At 43.6% G+C, this 14,102-nt stretch overlaps 1 protein-coding gene across 1 annotated transcript in view; it reads left to right on the top strand.

The window, feature by feature from the left end:
- Positions 1–13,676, top strand: part of LOC143714403 (cell adhesion molecule CEACAM5-like) — a 36,384-nt gene extending 22,708 nt beyond the window's left edge. The window contains exons 11-18 of the mRNA XM_077205517.1: positions 192–467; positions 556–810; positions 1,164–1,320; positions 11,132–11,172; positions 11,359–11,384; positions 11,825–11,971; positions 12,163–12,185; positions 12,757–13,676. Of these exons, the coding sequence (XP_077061632.1) occupies positions 192–467; positions 556–810; positions 1,164–1,320; positions 11,132–11,172; positions 11,359–11,384; positions 11,825–11,971; positions 12,163–12,185; positions 12,757–12,823 (992 nt within the window). The 3' untranslated portion in view covers positions 12,824–13,676. The remainder of the gene's footprint in view (positions 1–191; positions 468–555; positions 811–1,163; positions 1,321–11,131; positions 11,173–11,358; positions 11,385–11,824; positions 11,972–12,162; positions 12,186–12,756) is intronic.
- The last annotated feature ends 426 nt before the right edge of the window (positions 13,677–14,102 follow it).

Raw genomic sequence — 14,102 nt, 5'->3', positions numbered from 1 at the left:
GTAGTGAATGGGATGGAAACATTATGCCTGTTTTATGAAACTGAATAATATTCATAGAAACCAGTAATTTATGAAAAGAAAAACATAATGCAAAAACACAAACTCTTTTGCTGTTTGTAAGGTTTATTGGGTCTTAAATGTGAAATACTAATTTTAGATCCTGTGTTTTGTTCTTTATCTCATTTACACAGAAAAAATATCTAATGTCATTCTTATTCGTCCAGAAGAATTATTAATTGAGGGCGACTCAACTGCTAACATCACCTCTGAGGGAACTGGCATCATCACCTCTGTGGAGTGGATGAAAGATAACAGTCCTCTGTCTCCTAGCAACCGCATCATCTTCTCACCTGATAGCAGATCAGTGTCCATCAGTCCAGTGCAGAGATCAGACAGTGGGGAATATCAGTGTACTTATAGAAACCCTGTCAGCTCTGAGACAGCAAGACTCAGCCTTATCATCAACTGTGCGTGTTAAACATTTAAACATCAAGATTATTTGAGCTCAAACCTGATGAAATATAGACATACTTCAGTGCTTTGTGTTTTTTCTAGATGGACCAGAAGCTGTTTCTATTGTGGGTCCGGAAGTGGTGGATTTAGGGGTTCGAGTGTCTCTGTCTTGCTCTGCAAATTCTGAACCTTTTACCTCATTCAGCTGGAAGTTTAACGCAACAAACACCAGTGTGACCACAGACACTTTCACCATAGATGAGACTGACTTCACACACAGTGGAGATTACAACTGCACTGTCTGGAATGGAGTCACAAAGAGAAGCGACTCACAAAGTCATGCTTTACTAGTTAAAGGTAAAAAGATAAAACTAACCTGAAATGTGTTGTAACTTTTTGATAACCAATGCTTTGATCTTAATTTACCTATTAAGGAATGTTATATTTTCAAAAATGTATGGTTAAAAAAAAGTAATAGGTACTTTTATGACATTTTGTATTGTTTTAGATTACTTTGGATAAAATTATTTGCATAAAAATCTGCTAAATAAAATACACCCAATAGAAAGACAGATAGTACATTTCATATACCTTCATAATGCATGAATCATTTTTTGTTTAGTTTTTTAATTAAAATTGTGGTAAAGGTGCATTACAGTAAGTAGCCTTATTGTGTGCAGTACATGATCTGTTGTTTATCTTTATCTTAGTAGGTGGTGATGGAGGAGGAGGAGGAGAAGGAGGAGGAGGAGGAGGAGGAGGAGGAGGACTTACAACCGGAGCGATAGTTGGGATTGTCATTGGAATTTTAGTGGCAGTTGCAGGCATTTGTGGTCTTATTGTCTATTTAACAAAAACCAAGAAAATGTGAGTAAAACAAGCTGTTTCTGTTTTGCTAAGCACCCACAATTAAATGTAAGAGCACGCTCAGTTAAAACTATTATTATTGCATATTGGCAAAACATATTTGGCCGACTGTTTTTGGTACCCACACTGATATGTGGCTGCTTTCAAATGCTTCTGTTCTATATGAAGAGTTCCAATGCAAAAACCTCCAAAAAGTCCACCTGACATATTTTCTTTTAAATTAGCATTTTTTTTATCAGGCTCCTATGTTTATGTTTTGTAATTTCACTTTAATGTAAATGAAAAGGTTATTATTCAGTTATTGAAATGCCTTATTTTCACAAATGTCACTTTAGTCAAATGCATATGTCTTTTGCTGCAAAACCATTTAAGTCCATGTGTGCTTTTTTTGTTGCAAAATCCTGTAACTCCACTTCTTTGGACAACAAGAGAAGAAATAGTAAACGGTTGCAAAATCACTAAAGATGCTACTGGAAATATTGCAAATGATGAAAGCAGATTTCAAAATGTAACAATGTTCTTTTCTATTCTATATTTATATATATTTTTTAAATTATGTGTAATACGTTAGACTAATCTGGGAAGTCACAGTATTTTGTTAGTTTATTTGCTTCTATTGCTCTCCTCATTTGCAAGTCCCTTTGGGCAAAAGCCTTGAGGATTGTAGCAAATCACAGACCTGTCTGTTGAGCACATGAATGGAATGTCCAATCAGAGATGCTAAAATTAGTGGCCGTTTCTCAGTTCCCTTTCAGTCGATAACGTCTGATGTAGTCGACGGTCGACTGAATTGGGATCTCGCTAGAGAGCCTATCCTCTTTGAGTACTATTGAACGAGCCAATGTAATTGGCGTGCGTGATTCGCATCACACACTCCGCCCCCGAGGCGCGGATATAAAGACGGAAGTGGATGCACGCACTAGTTGCCTTTCGCTTCAGAGCCGATCGTTTGATGTCTCTGAGAGTGCTGTTGTCTACAACGAGCGAGTGTGTCAGTGTTTTTCAGGAAGACTCTCCCAGTGCTGGTGTTCTACAGCGCGAGTGCAGCGGTGATCGCGAGCTTTGAGCTCTCAACTATTGTTTTAACAGCAACAAATTTCTAAATGTTTGTGTGTGTTGATGGCTGGTTAGAGGGCGTAAAAGTGAGTGCTTCACTGTTTCAGTTCTCTGTTCAGTGTTGCCGCGGTCATTCCCCTGTGTGCTCCGGCACTGGTGACGGTCCTATTTTCTGAAAGAGCAACAAGGGTGCGTTTGCGTCTTTTTCAAGATGTCATTCCGCCGGTGCGTTTCTGGGTACGGTCGTTCCCTGTCTCTCTCTGATGTTCACAACTGTTGTGTCACGTGTTTGGGCTTACAGCACGCTGCGACAGCTTTTGTGGACAGCTCATGTTTTCACTGTGGGAACATGACTGTCGCAGTGTTGAGGGCGAGACTCGCCTTCGTTCGCGGAGAGCGAGTCCCCATTACCATGCCCCACCCTCGGGTGCTGTGTGGGATGGGTGACCGGAGGATAGTGTTGGATGTCCCGCCCGGTAACCATTCCCTGTGGGCTCCTCACTCCTCCCATCCACTGCAACCACTGGAGGCTCCTGTGTTGTCTGCTGGTCCATCTGTAATGGGTGGGCCAGCCGTTTCACTCCGGGCTCCCCTGGAGGACAGGACGCCGATTGCAGCATCGGAGGGTGAGCTGACTTCTAGAGATGATGACTCGGCTGCATTGTCTCCCTCCGGGAGTTCAATGTTGCCCGAGCTGGATCCAGAATTATCAGCTATGCTGAAACGGGCCGCCGAGGCTGCCGGGCTCGAGTGGAACCTCCACCGTGTCCCGTTCAGTCTCGGTTGGAATCTGGAGTTTGGTATCTTGGGGCGGGCCGCGCTGGTTCTCAGCTCGCCGCCCCAGTGCCTTTCTTTCCCGAAATGCATGGAGAGCTTATCAGGTGGTGAACAGCATCTTTCTCTGCCAGAAACTGCCTGAATAGCTTTTCCCCCTCATTACCCTTGATGGAGGAACGGTGAAGGGTTGCGAGGTGTCCCTCCATTGGAGCGGTCTGTCGACACAGGTGCACCTGTATCCGGCGGCCGCTGCCTTTTGGGGGGATCCTCGTCTCCCCCCTAAGGCCTGTGAGTTTTCGTCCGTTCAGACGGGCAGAGCTTACAAAGCCTGTGGGCAAGCTGCTGCCTCTTGCGTGCCATGGCGTTGCTGCAGGCTAGGGCACCCATGACATGCACTAGGGTAATCCAGACCGTGCGCTCATAGGTGAGCACCGCACTGCATCCGACCTCACCCTCCGGTGCATGAGTGTCGTAGCGTGCGTGATCGGTCTGGCGATGTCCACCTTGGTGGTCCAGTAGCGCCTTCGTTGGCTCAGCCTGGTTGGTATGGCGGATGCGGACAAGGTTTGGTCCTGGTCTCCCCAATTTCCCAGGTTGGGCTGGTCGGCGACGCGGTGGAGAACTGTATCCAACAGTTCTCTGCAGCTCAAGCGCAGACGGAGGTCATCCGGCACATCCTGCCCCGGTGGCCAACTGCTGCCTCCACCCGCCACCGGTGGCAGCTCCTCCGCCTGCTCGTCGCCGTGGGCGTTCCCCGGCCGCCGCTCCTGCTGGCCCTCCGCAGCAGCCTCCACCCAGGCCTCAGCATGGAGCCGCCCGCAGTAGAGACGCCCAGCCCGCTCCTGGCGCTGCCAAGCCAGGTGGCAAGTGACAGCGAAAGCATTCCGGAGCGGGCCGCCCAGGAATGGATGAGATGCTCTTGGAGTGGCACGATCACTCCCTCCCCCCGGGTGAGGGCCCGGTCGAACCTTTGTTTGTGTGTGTGTCTGTTCCGCCGCTGGCTCCCTAAAAAAAAAAAAAAAAAAAGCGGAGCAAGCGGTACCCACACTTCAAAGAGAGAGCAATTTCATCTGTTCCTGGGTCCCAAGAGGGCCAGTCTGGCGGATGTGACCCTGTATAGCCTTACACCCCTCAGCTCCCCCTTGGTCGCCAGCAGGCAGCTTGGTGCGTTCGAGGACCCGGTCATCCGCCTTCTCACGCGCCCCCTGCCGCTTGTGGAGACAGGTAAGTGTTGCACAGCACACTAACACCACTCTCTCTACTTTGCTGCCCCACCTCAGGCTCGGCTACCCCGCTCAAGTCAGTGATAGTCATTACATTAGGTGTTGAGCAGACGTGCTCCTGAAAATTCAGTGATATTCATCACACCGAGTGTTGAGCAGTGCTCCTGACTTGTGCGTGCTTATCTTATCCTGGTGGCGAAGGATTTGATATAGCCGCTCCTCCAGCCGGTACGAAGGCCAGTTGTAAACTCGTTCTTCGTGCTACTAGGTGGTGGGTCGTGACCATCTTGGCCCAAGATTGGTCTGCAGCTCCGACCTGTAAGACATGTGCTTAAAAACAGATCTCTACCTTCCGCACCGCAGACCATCCTGTGGGTTGCGTGTAAGGGTGGAGTATCAGTACAGTGTCCTTCCCTTCGAGTGCTCCAGAGCCCGTTGGGTCTTCAGGTCAACTGGAAGAGAGTAATCTCGCCCACGGGCTGAGTATCTCTTTTTCAGTTTTGGAGATGGACTCGGTCTAACACGTCTCTCCAATGAGAATGTGTTCAGCTGGTGTTTGAAGTGAGAAAGGGTCCCACTGAAAGAACTTTCAGAGGCTCCTGGGATATATGGTAGTTGCAACCATTTGCTTCCTCCATATGTGACCGCTTCAGCGCTAGCTTCATGATCGAGTCCCGAGGTGACCGTGGCACAGCAGCTCACCTTGTGTGACTATAGTTCATCCCGGTCTGCTGCCAAACCCTCTTCAACAGAGGGGCCATGTACAAAGGGTGTGTTTTAACGGGGGCCTGGGCGACCCTCGACTACACGGGCATTCGTGCCTCGAGTTGTTAGACATTGCAACCGTTGCGCAAGCTTCCCTTGCATGTCACAACTCACCCGTCACCTCCTCCTTGGAGTCAGAAGCTTCTGAGGACGCTTTGTTCCACTCTTCCCGCTCTACTCAATCGTGCCGCCATCGAGCCTCACGACAGTTATAGCCAGGGCAAGTGGAAACTCCATCCCCTGGGTCCAGCTGGGTCATGACTATTCCGGGGCCGCTCAGTTGCCCCTCCGGTTTCGTCTTCCTGCCAGTGTTTGTACAAACCGAGCAGACTACCCTTGGACAAACACTGGCTCTCAGCTGTCCAGGGGCCCGCAGAAATGCGTTTAACCCCAGTGAGCCTTCTAAAAGCGACTGCGACTCATGGTTGCCTTGCGCCTGCTCAAGTCAGTGAATTCATCACACTTCATGTTGAGCAGAAATGCTCCTGAAACTCAGTGAAGTTCATCGCACTCAGGTGTTGAGCAGCAATGCTCCTGTAGCTCAGTGAGTTCATTCACTCAGGTGTTGAGCAGAAATGCTCCTGTAGCTCAGTGAATTCATCACACGCAGTGCTGAGCAGAAATGCTCCTGGTGCTCAGTGAAGTTCTTCGCACTCAAGGGTTGAGCAGAAATGCTCCTGAAGCTCAGTGAGTTTATCGCACTCAAGGGTTGAGCAGAAATGCTCCTGAAGCTCAGTGAGTTTATCACACTCAGGTGTTGAGCAGGAATGCTCCTGAAGCTCAGTGAACTTATCACACTCAAGTGCTGAGCAGAAAATGCTCCGGAAGCCCAGTGATCTTCACATGTTGTGTTGAGCAATGCTCCTGTCTTTTTGCGCCTGTCGCTTGCACCTACGTGCCAAGTCAGGAGAGGAACAGGTCTTCATAGTTGCCCCTTATTGGCCCAACTAGACCTGGTTCCCATCGACAGCCTTCCTGACTTCCCTTGAAAACTCTTCCAGGGAGGGGCACGATGGCACCCGCGTTCTTCCCCCGGAGATTCCGGGCGGTCTTACATCTGAACGCGGAGGTTCAGGTGGCTATCACAGGGACATGTGATAGTTACCATCACTTCTGCGAGCACCCCCTAGAAATGGGTAGCGTGCTTACGCCTTTAGAAGTGGAACCTAGTCGTTGAGTGCATCTTCTCTCCAGAGGAGATCCTGAAAGTTTACGATCACTTCAGTGCTCTCTTTCCTGCAAAATGGGTTGGAGTAGGCTGTTTTCCTTCACCCTCAAAATGATGTTTCCTCGGTGTTTAAACGACGCTCATCATGTTGCAGAAGTGGGCAGACGCACGTTCTGATCGTCAGGTTCCTGAGGAGCAAGGTCTTGTAAATCCTTGCATCCCTCTTTATCCTCTTGGGCCTTGTCCCTGGTGGGACTGCACTGCAGAGACCGCCCCTGAGCCACTGCAGGCAGTGAGTTAAAAATTCTGTTATATCAGTTCTCCTGCTCACGTGGTCTCTACTAGAGGGTAGGGACTTGCTCGCTTTCGGTCAACGTATTGTGCCTGGAGTCTGGGCCGGCTAACTCTCACAAGCTGAGACCCCGGCTCGGATTGTGCCCATGGTTCCTACCTCTCCCGTAATAGGAGCAGGTGGTGAGCCTGCAAGCGCTGCTCTGGAGGAGGCAGATCCAGCCCTGGCTTCTCTGTCCGTTCGCTTGGACGTGTACAGAATGCAAGCCATAGACCTCAGACCAGCTCTACAAATATCTGTTGGAACTCAGCAGAGAGGGAAGGCTGTTTCCATGCAAAGTTGCACTTAGTGCTTGCCTTCATTTCGGTAAAAATCCGAGATGCAACATGTCCACTTAGGTGTTGAGCTCCTCTATGATGAGTGTAAAGTGCTCCGCCTGGGCGTTGACGATATGCTTTGGTAAACAGATTCTAGAGTTGGGGGCTGGACGACACCTAGTTGAACCGCTGCTTCCCGTGGGCTCCCTTCTCATGAAGCCAGTTTCACCGTGAGCCCGGTTCAAGTGTCGGCTTGCTGCGCCATTCCCCTCCTATGGACTGGATACGTGCGCCTTTCTACTCCAGTTGAGTTCCCTTAAAATTGAACCCTGTTGAGTTCCTCCACACCCCTCCGACGTCGGACGTGCGGAACGTCTGGTGTTAGGCCTACCACTCGTAAGCAGTGTGGAACCTGTGTTAGGCTGGGTCCATATGTTGCGGTCCCTACGGCGACTCCATATGTGTATTCTTCCACGATACGGCTCCCTTCGGCTAGCCAGTGTCTTCCCTCGGCAGAGTCTCTCTGCCGTCACTTTCCGGTGTGTCTCCCCCCGTCTTAGGCTGGAGCCACCCCAGCGACATTCCATATGTTAGACTGCCCGGTTTCCGCCCAGTTCATATGTGTATTCTCCATGTTACCTCCCTCTGGGTTGGATGTGGCTTCCGCAGCGTCCCTTCCTTCCAATGTACGGGGAACGCTTTCCCAATAGTCCTGTAGGAACAGCAGTGACTTCCCTGGCCTAAGCCCTGTCCTTCCCCGCCTTAAATTTGCGGGGGCATCAGGAGGCTTTGGTTTAGGCACTGGAAGGTGGCAGCGTTAGTGGCGTTTTCAAAGGTTATCCTAATTCAGTCGACCGTCGACTACGTCTGACGTTATCGTCTGAAAGGGAACGTCCTGGTTGCGTATGCAACCCACCTGAAGGAGGGAACGGAGGACGTAGTCCCGTTGCCACTACCGCTGGACCACCGCTGACCCCGGGTTACTCTCGGCTCCTCAGCGAAAAGCAACTAGTGCGTGCATCCACTTCCGTCTTTATATCCGCGCTGCGGGGGCGGAGTGTGTGATGCAAATCACGCACGCCAATTACATTGGCTCGTTCAATAGTACTCGAAGAGGATAGGCTCTCTAGCGAGATCCCAATTCAGTTGACCGTCGACTACGTCCTCCGTTCCCTCCTTCAGGGAACGGTGGGTTGCATACGCAACAGCTTTGCTTTCTCATGGAGACCAGTCTTGCCAGACTATTTTGAAAGAACAAACTCAGAAGGACACAAGGACACAGAATGCATCTTTGTGAGGACTGAAAAGTGCTGTGATATTGTTGCTCAACAGACCATATCAGCATATTGCAGGAAAGCGCTGCCCAATGCACAATAAATAACACATAACATCACAGATGCCATAACCTATTAAAACATTGCTTGAGTGAGAAGAGAAGTTTAAAGCTTTCAGGCTTCTACATGTTGTCCGCCTGCAATGACTTCTGGTATTTCTAGTTACAGTTACAGACTTATTATCAAGAACACAGCCGGGTACTTTCATGCATTATTTGTAGTTCATTTACACAACAACAGCGTTTTGGGGTCCTGAAAACACAAACTTGGGTTTCAAAGTGTACGTTTTTTAAAACTATACCGTTATAGTCTCTCTGTAAACTAAAAAAATGTGAATTTGTAAAAACGATGGCATCATGCACACATGCATATTACATGTTCAGTCTATAGACCCCTTTTGCGCCGACGTCACAATTACGTCACGGCGTTAGCTGGAGGCAAAACATAGAGAAAACTGGAGGCGGCCAATACAAACCAGCACAGATTCGGCTACAGAATAAGAATTTTAAATTATTATTATTATTATTAAATGTCATCTTGTTGTTTTTCTGGGTGCAAGAATCACCTACAGGATCCAATTTGAAATTTTATCGCATAATGTTTTCTAAATTATTGTGATTATTTGTGAATCATCTATGATTGTATACATTGTTGTTATTGATTGTGATAGACTTTTTGAAGAACCTGGTAAGAAAGAGAATAATCAAATACATAGTTAATTAATATAATTGTAATACATAAAAAATATTTTTATTTCTAGAAAATATTCACATCATTAAAATTGCACTGTATGTCACTTTACATTGTCGTCTTCTGGCCTTGGCGCTGGGCAGGACCGCGCAATGTAATGATGCCACAAGTCAAGACCATTCATCACATAGTTATAGGCATCTAAAGAATAAAGATGTATATGCCCTCAGTTTGTCTTTGCTCTCGGTTTCTCTATCAGGTCGGTGTAGAAGGCAGGCCACTCACTCACCCGAGGTAACGTTAATCCTGTCAGATCGTCCATCCATTTACTGAGCATGTATGGGTCGGCCAATCTGGTTCCGTCTGTTAAAATTAACTTTTGCAAATAACCTGGACAGAGAGTGACCTTGCACATTAAGATAAAATCTGTTTTTCTCCGATCACTTTAAAAAACAAGCTAACAAAACATGCAAACTAGCGTTAGTGAAGCGGCCAGAGGGATCGTTCTGCCTCCACCTAAGCTCCGCCCACATAAAAACGTCATCATGTTTACCAACTGAAAAGGGGTCTATTCATACTTTGCAGTCACGTGACTACCATGGATACCTGGCGGGCAACAAACGCTGACAAAATGGCGACAAATAGTGGCCAGCCAGTATAGTGAGGCTATTTTGTTTCCATAGCACATTAACAAAACGTTTAATGACACCAATAACACTAAAAACAATACAATTACTAAATATTAATAATATAACTGAAATGATATAGGCCTAAAAACAGTCTTTAGTTCACGAACAGCACAACTCTGCCATCTGTGAAAATCAAAAGCAGCTTCAAAAACCTGTTTAAAAATAAATATTCTTCAAATTTTCTACTGTCATTAATGTAGGTCCACAAGAGAAATATTAAACCAGTAAATTAAGATAGTCGCTATACCATTATATCCATCGTCGTCTCTGAGGGAACGCGGCATTAATGCAGCGACAGATGCTGAAAGCTTAGTCCGTTTCTACTTTCACTTTCAGGGAATGAGCGCGTTTACATGCACGTTCTTAATCCGATTATGCTGAATAATAGGGCATCCAATCGCACAACAACTATCTTGCATGTCGTTTACCCCTCAAAACACCAACTTTTGTATATTAAAACTGGCGATGTCCTGGCAAGATCTTTGATTAGTTTACGGGGTTTCGTTGCTAGAGAACGACGTTCTTGCCCGCCAGCCAGTACTTGTGACGTAACATGCAAAGTATGAATAGGTGTGTTGTGTTTCTTTACAAAGTGACATCGCCAACTACTGGCCTGGCAGCACAATACAGCGTTTTTAATCGTTTCCGCAAATCTGTGTGAACAGGGATCAATTTGACAATGTTGTCCTCTGTTTTTGAAAAACACAAAGGAATAACCTTTCCATTTTTTAGCACGCTAAGTTTTAATTGTCTGTACATGCCTGTTTTCGAGTCATTCATCAGATGTCATGGTTTCAGATTAGTTCACACCTGTTCCCTGTTCTGTTGATGATCTTTCTTCTTTAGGCCCTGAGTTCTCCTCTATTCATTGTCTCTTATTTGAAATAACGTTAGTTGTGTATGCTATCACTATTTGTGTTTATTAAAAGTGTTTATTTCTCGTTGGTTCTGCATCACACATCTTCCTTGGGATTTAACTACACGGCAACCCGTGGTAAAATAAAAATGTATATAACAATATACTTCAATATGTAAATAGTAAAGGAAGTGTGCTCCAATAGCTTTTGCTCTGGTACTGAAATTGGTACTGAGAATCCTGTAATTGTACAGGTATAGTTACTGACTACTGAAATTTTGGTATTGGTATTGTGACTAGCATTGTGAATAATAAAATGCTCATTTGTTATACATAGTCAGTAATACATGCCCGCAGCCCTCATAATATTTTTTTGAATGTTGTTGCATAATTATTTGTAAAAATACTGACTTTTAAACTTCTAAATCTCCCACTGAACATCAACATTTTTGTTATGGTGGTACTTAGAAGCTTTTTCACTAATTTCAGAAGCACCCTTTGTGATTTAATTCTGAAACCGGGCCTGTATTTATCTGATAATAAAACAATTTCAGTAAAACAACTGTAATAAGCTGCTTTTGTGAGACAAAATGTAGTACAGATAAACAACTACTTTACAAAATGTATTTGTCTTTACACTACAGCCCAAATCTAAGCCTTCACAGAAATGGACGGGCAAGTGGAGGTATGTTTGTTATTTATTCATAATTTCAACACAAGTAAGTTCTGATTAAATCAACACTACTTACTATTTGTAGCCAGATTGACCAAGAAACTGTCCCTCCCATAACAGATTTCAGATTATCTATTACAGATGATTCAGAACATAATTCTCTCAGTATCAAACTTATTGAACGTTTCTTTCTTTAAGCAGCAGAACAAAGCAGACAAGAGCCTGTGAGTGACTTTCAGTTTTTGTTTTCTCCTCATTATCACAACCATTTTTACCTTTTATTCTCTAAATACCTGATTTAAAACTGTAAGTCTGATGTGAAATGACACATTACAAACACTTAAAGGTGTTTTTCAGTGGTAGTAACTGATATTCAGTTGTTCTGTCTCTTGACTCTTTTATCTCAGAGGTAATTAAAGAGTTTATGGCTTTTATAGCAGGAGGGATGTGTGTATTTTTAAAGTCGGTTCAAAAGGACCGAAATGACTGCAGTGAGCTATGGATATTGGCATATATTCAGTCATTTTGATTATCATGATAATTACCACTGTTTAATAGTGACAATTCTTTTTCACCATTTAAATATCAGCAACAAGAAAAAAAAAGATCTGTTTTTTACCTAATTTGACATTGTAATTTAACAAAAATAATTGACTATTTGTAGGAATTGAACTATGCAGACATCAGCCATTTCCAGAAGGCTGGTGGAGAGAGAATGATTCTGGGGAATGCAAGTGAGTCTAGTACAGAGTATGCAGAAGTAAAATCTGGAGCCAAGTCAAAGGCTCCTCCACCTCCCTATGGAAGTCAGGTGAGCAGTTTCATATAAAAAATGTAGCATATCCCATTGTAGAAAACCATATGTGTACTTTAGCTGCAATAAAACTGTAATGCATCATAAACAAATGCTATTTATTCTGTCCTGCAGCCATGCAGTAAAACAATAAGGAAATCATTTGGTTGCTTTCTTTTATCATATGCTTGTGTAACATCTCCTTTCAGGTATCAAACCCTCCTTTGCGCAGGTGAGGAAGTGAAGACACTGAAATCTACTGCTCTGAGTCTTCCACATATTGCACATTTACCACATTTTGTTTTATTTCTTTAATTTAGCTTTAATTTGCTGAATGTTGTTGTGTAAGTGAAATGTAACATTTTTATTATAGTTTTGAATGCAAGATGACCTGTCAGGCTGTGTAATTGTTCTGTTTTCATAATTATGATAGGGGAGACAGGGGAGGGTGGTATCACTTTTTAACATTTATTGGTCAGGGCTATTTATCTTAAATTTTGATACAATGTTCACAGATTTATCTGATACAAATTGATTTTGAAATTTACAACTTGTTTTGAAATCTCTCTATTGTGAAAAATAATGTCACATACAAAATTACATTTCAACATACCATCTACAGGAGTGAGTTGTAACAGTATAGTTTGGGGTTACAACGTTATAGAGAAAACATGGATATCTGTTTGAATTTATGCACATGCATTTATTTATTTTCATTAAAATAAACTGAAATAAATGACATAAAACATGGGCTTTCAAATATCAGCTTATACAATGTCTTATTTTGTTACAACCCTTCCCAGCCCAGAGATGACTGTTCCAGTTAAACAAGAAGCTGCGGATTCAGATGAAACATGTTCTGTCTATTAACATACATAAACCTTATCGCAAATCAAATTATGAAGTGAAGTATTGATTTGTCTATCTTAAATTTATCTTCACATTTTTACACAAATACCTATTACTTCTACTGTCACCTCAATAGGATGGTGGCCATGTATGATTACATCCCTGTACGTAATTTGGTTAACTGACCGTATTACAACTCATCCCTTGTTACAACCATCCCCGGTCTCCCACAGCATGCCTTTATAGCATATGACTGAACATCATATCAAATATCCACTTTTTGCGTCATATTTGTGTCATAATCCAGTGCCTTTTAATTATAGTGTGTGATTCACACTTGATAATGTTCCAGATCCTTCAAATTGAAACAGTGACGAATGTTCAGAGCAGAGGACTGTGTTCTGCTAATGTGTAGATTATATTCATCTTATCTAAACAGTCCATATACATTCTTCCTTAAATGTTTTATATTTATAGGCTAATGTTTAGCTATCACACCAAACAGTTTCTCAGAAACCATCAGATACATCCTCATTCTTTTTTTCCTTCACTGAAAATAAAATAACTGTGATTATGGGTAATTAAAAACAGAGGTTCCATGACTAAATTCATCTTTAGACCTGAACACAACGTCACACAGGGAAAAGAAATGAGGAGGCAACATTTTATTATTGTCATAAACAGTATAAGCTTTGGTTAAAAAAAATATATATGGCTGTTATTTCCATGGCAGTTTTATTGTCTGATTGCCTAACTTGTTCATTATCTTTACCAAAGAATGTGATATAACTACTGTTTTGTAGTTTATAATTTATGTAAACTTCAATGACATTTGACAGGAATTGAATTAGCTTAAAATAAAGAGTTAATTTCTTGCTCATTCTACCTTCTGGTTCTTGTTTTCAGCTCTTTTGTATATTTATAAGGTCATATACTTTATTTTACCGTCAGGGTGTGATAATAGAAACGCAACTGATACGGATTTATCAAGGCAGATGTAATGAGTTAAACTTTAACTTTTATTGTGTGTTTTATGTTGACAAAGTATCATGGATGGATTCTGAACAGTGTACAAGGAATATATGGTATGCCTTATTAATGCATAATATTATTTCAGTAATACACTTAAGCAAAAACATTTTTTTACACGAGTCTTGTTCTCATGTCATACTCAAAAAGAAATGGCAAGATTACAAAGGTATTACATATTGTGAAAGTTCTTCTAATTCTTTAATATCAGTTAAAATGACATGCATGTGCACTGACTTGAAATTTGTTTCTTCCTCTTTTCCCCCGTGAA

The sequence above is a fragment of the Siphateles boraxobius genome, unplaced genomic scaffold (genome assembly GCF_051911475.1).
Source record: "Siphateles boraxobius isolate OS27281-9 unplaced genomic scaffold, OSU_SipBor_1 12, whole genome shotgun sequence".
Lineage (NCBI taxonomy): Eukaryota > Metazoa > Chordata > Actinopteri > Cypriniformes > Leuciscidae > Siphateles > Siphateles boraxobius.
The sequence above is the reverse complement of the archived record's forward strand: the minus strand, read 5'-3'. Positions and strand labels throughout refer to the sequence as shown.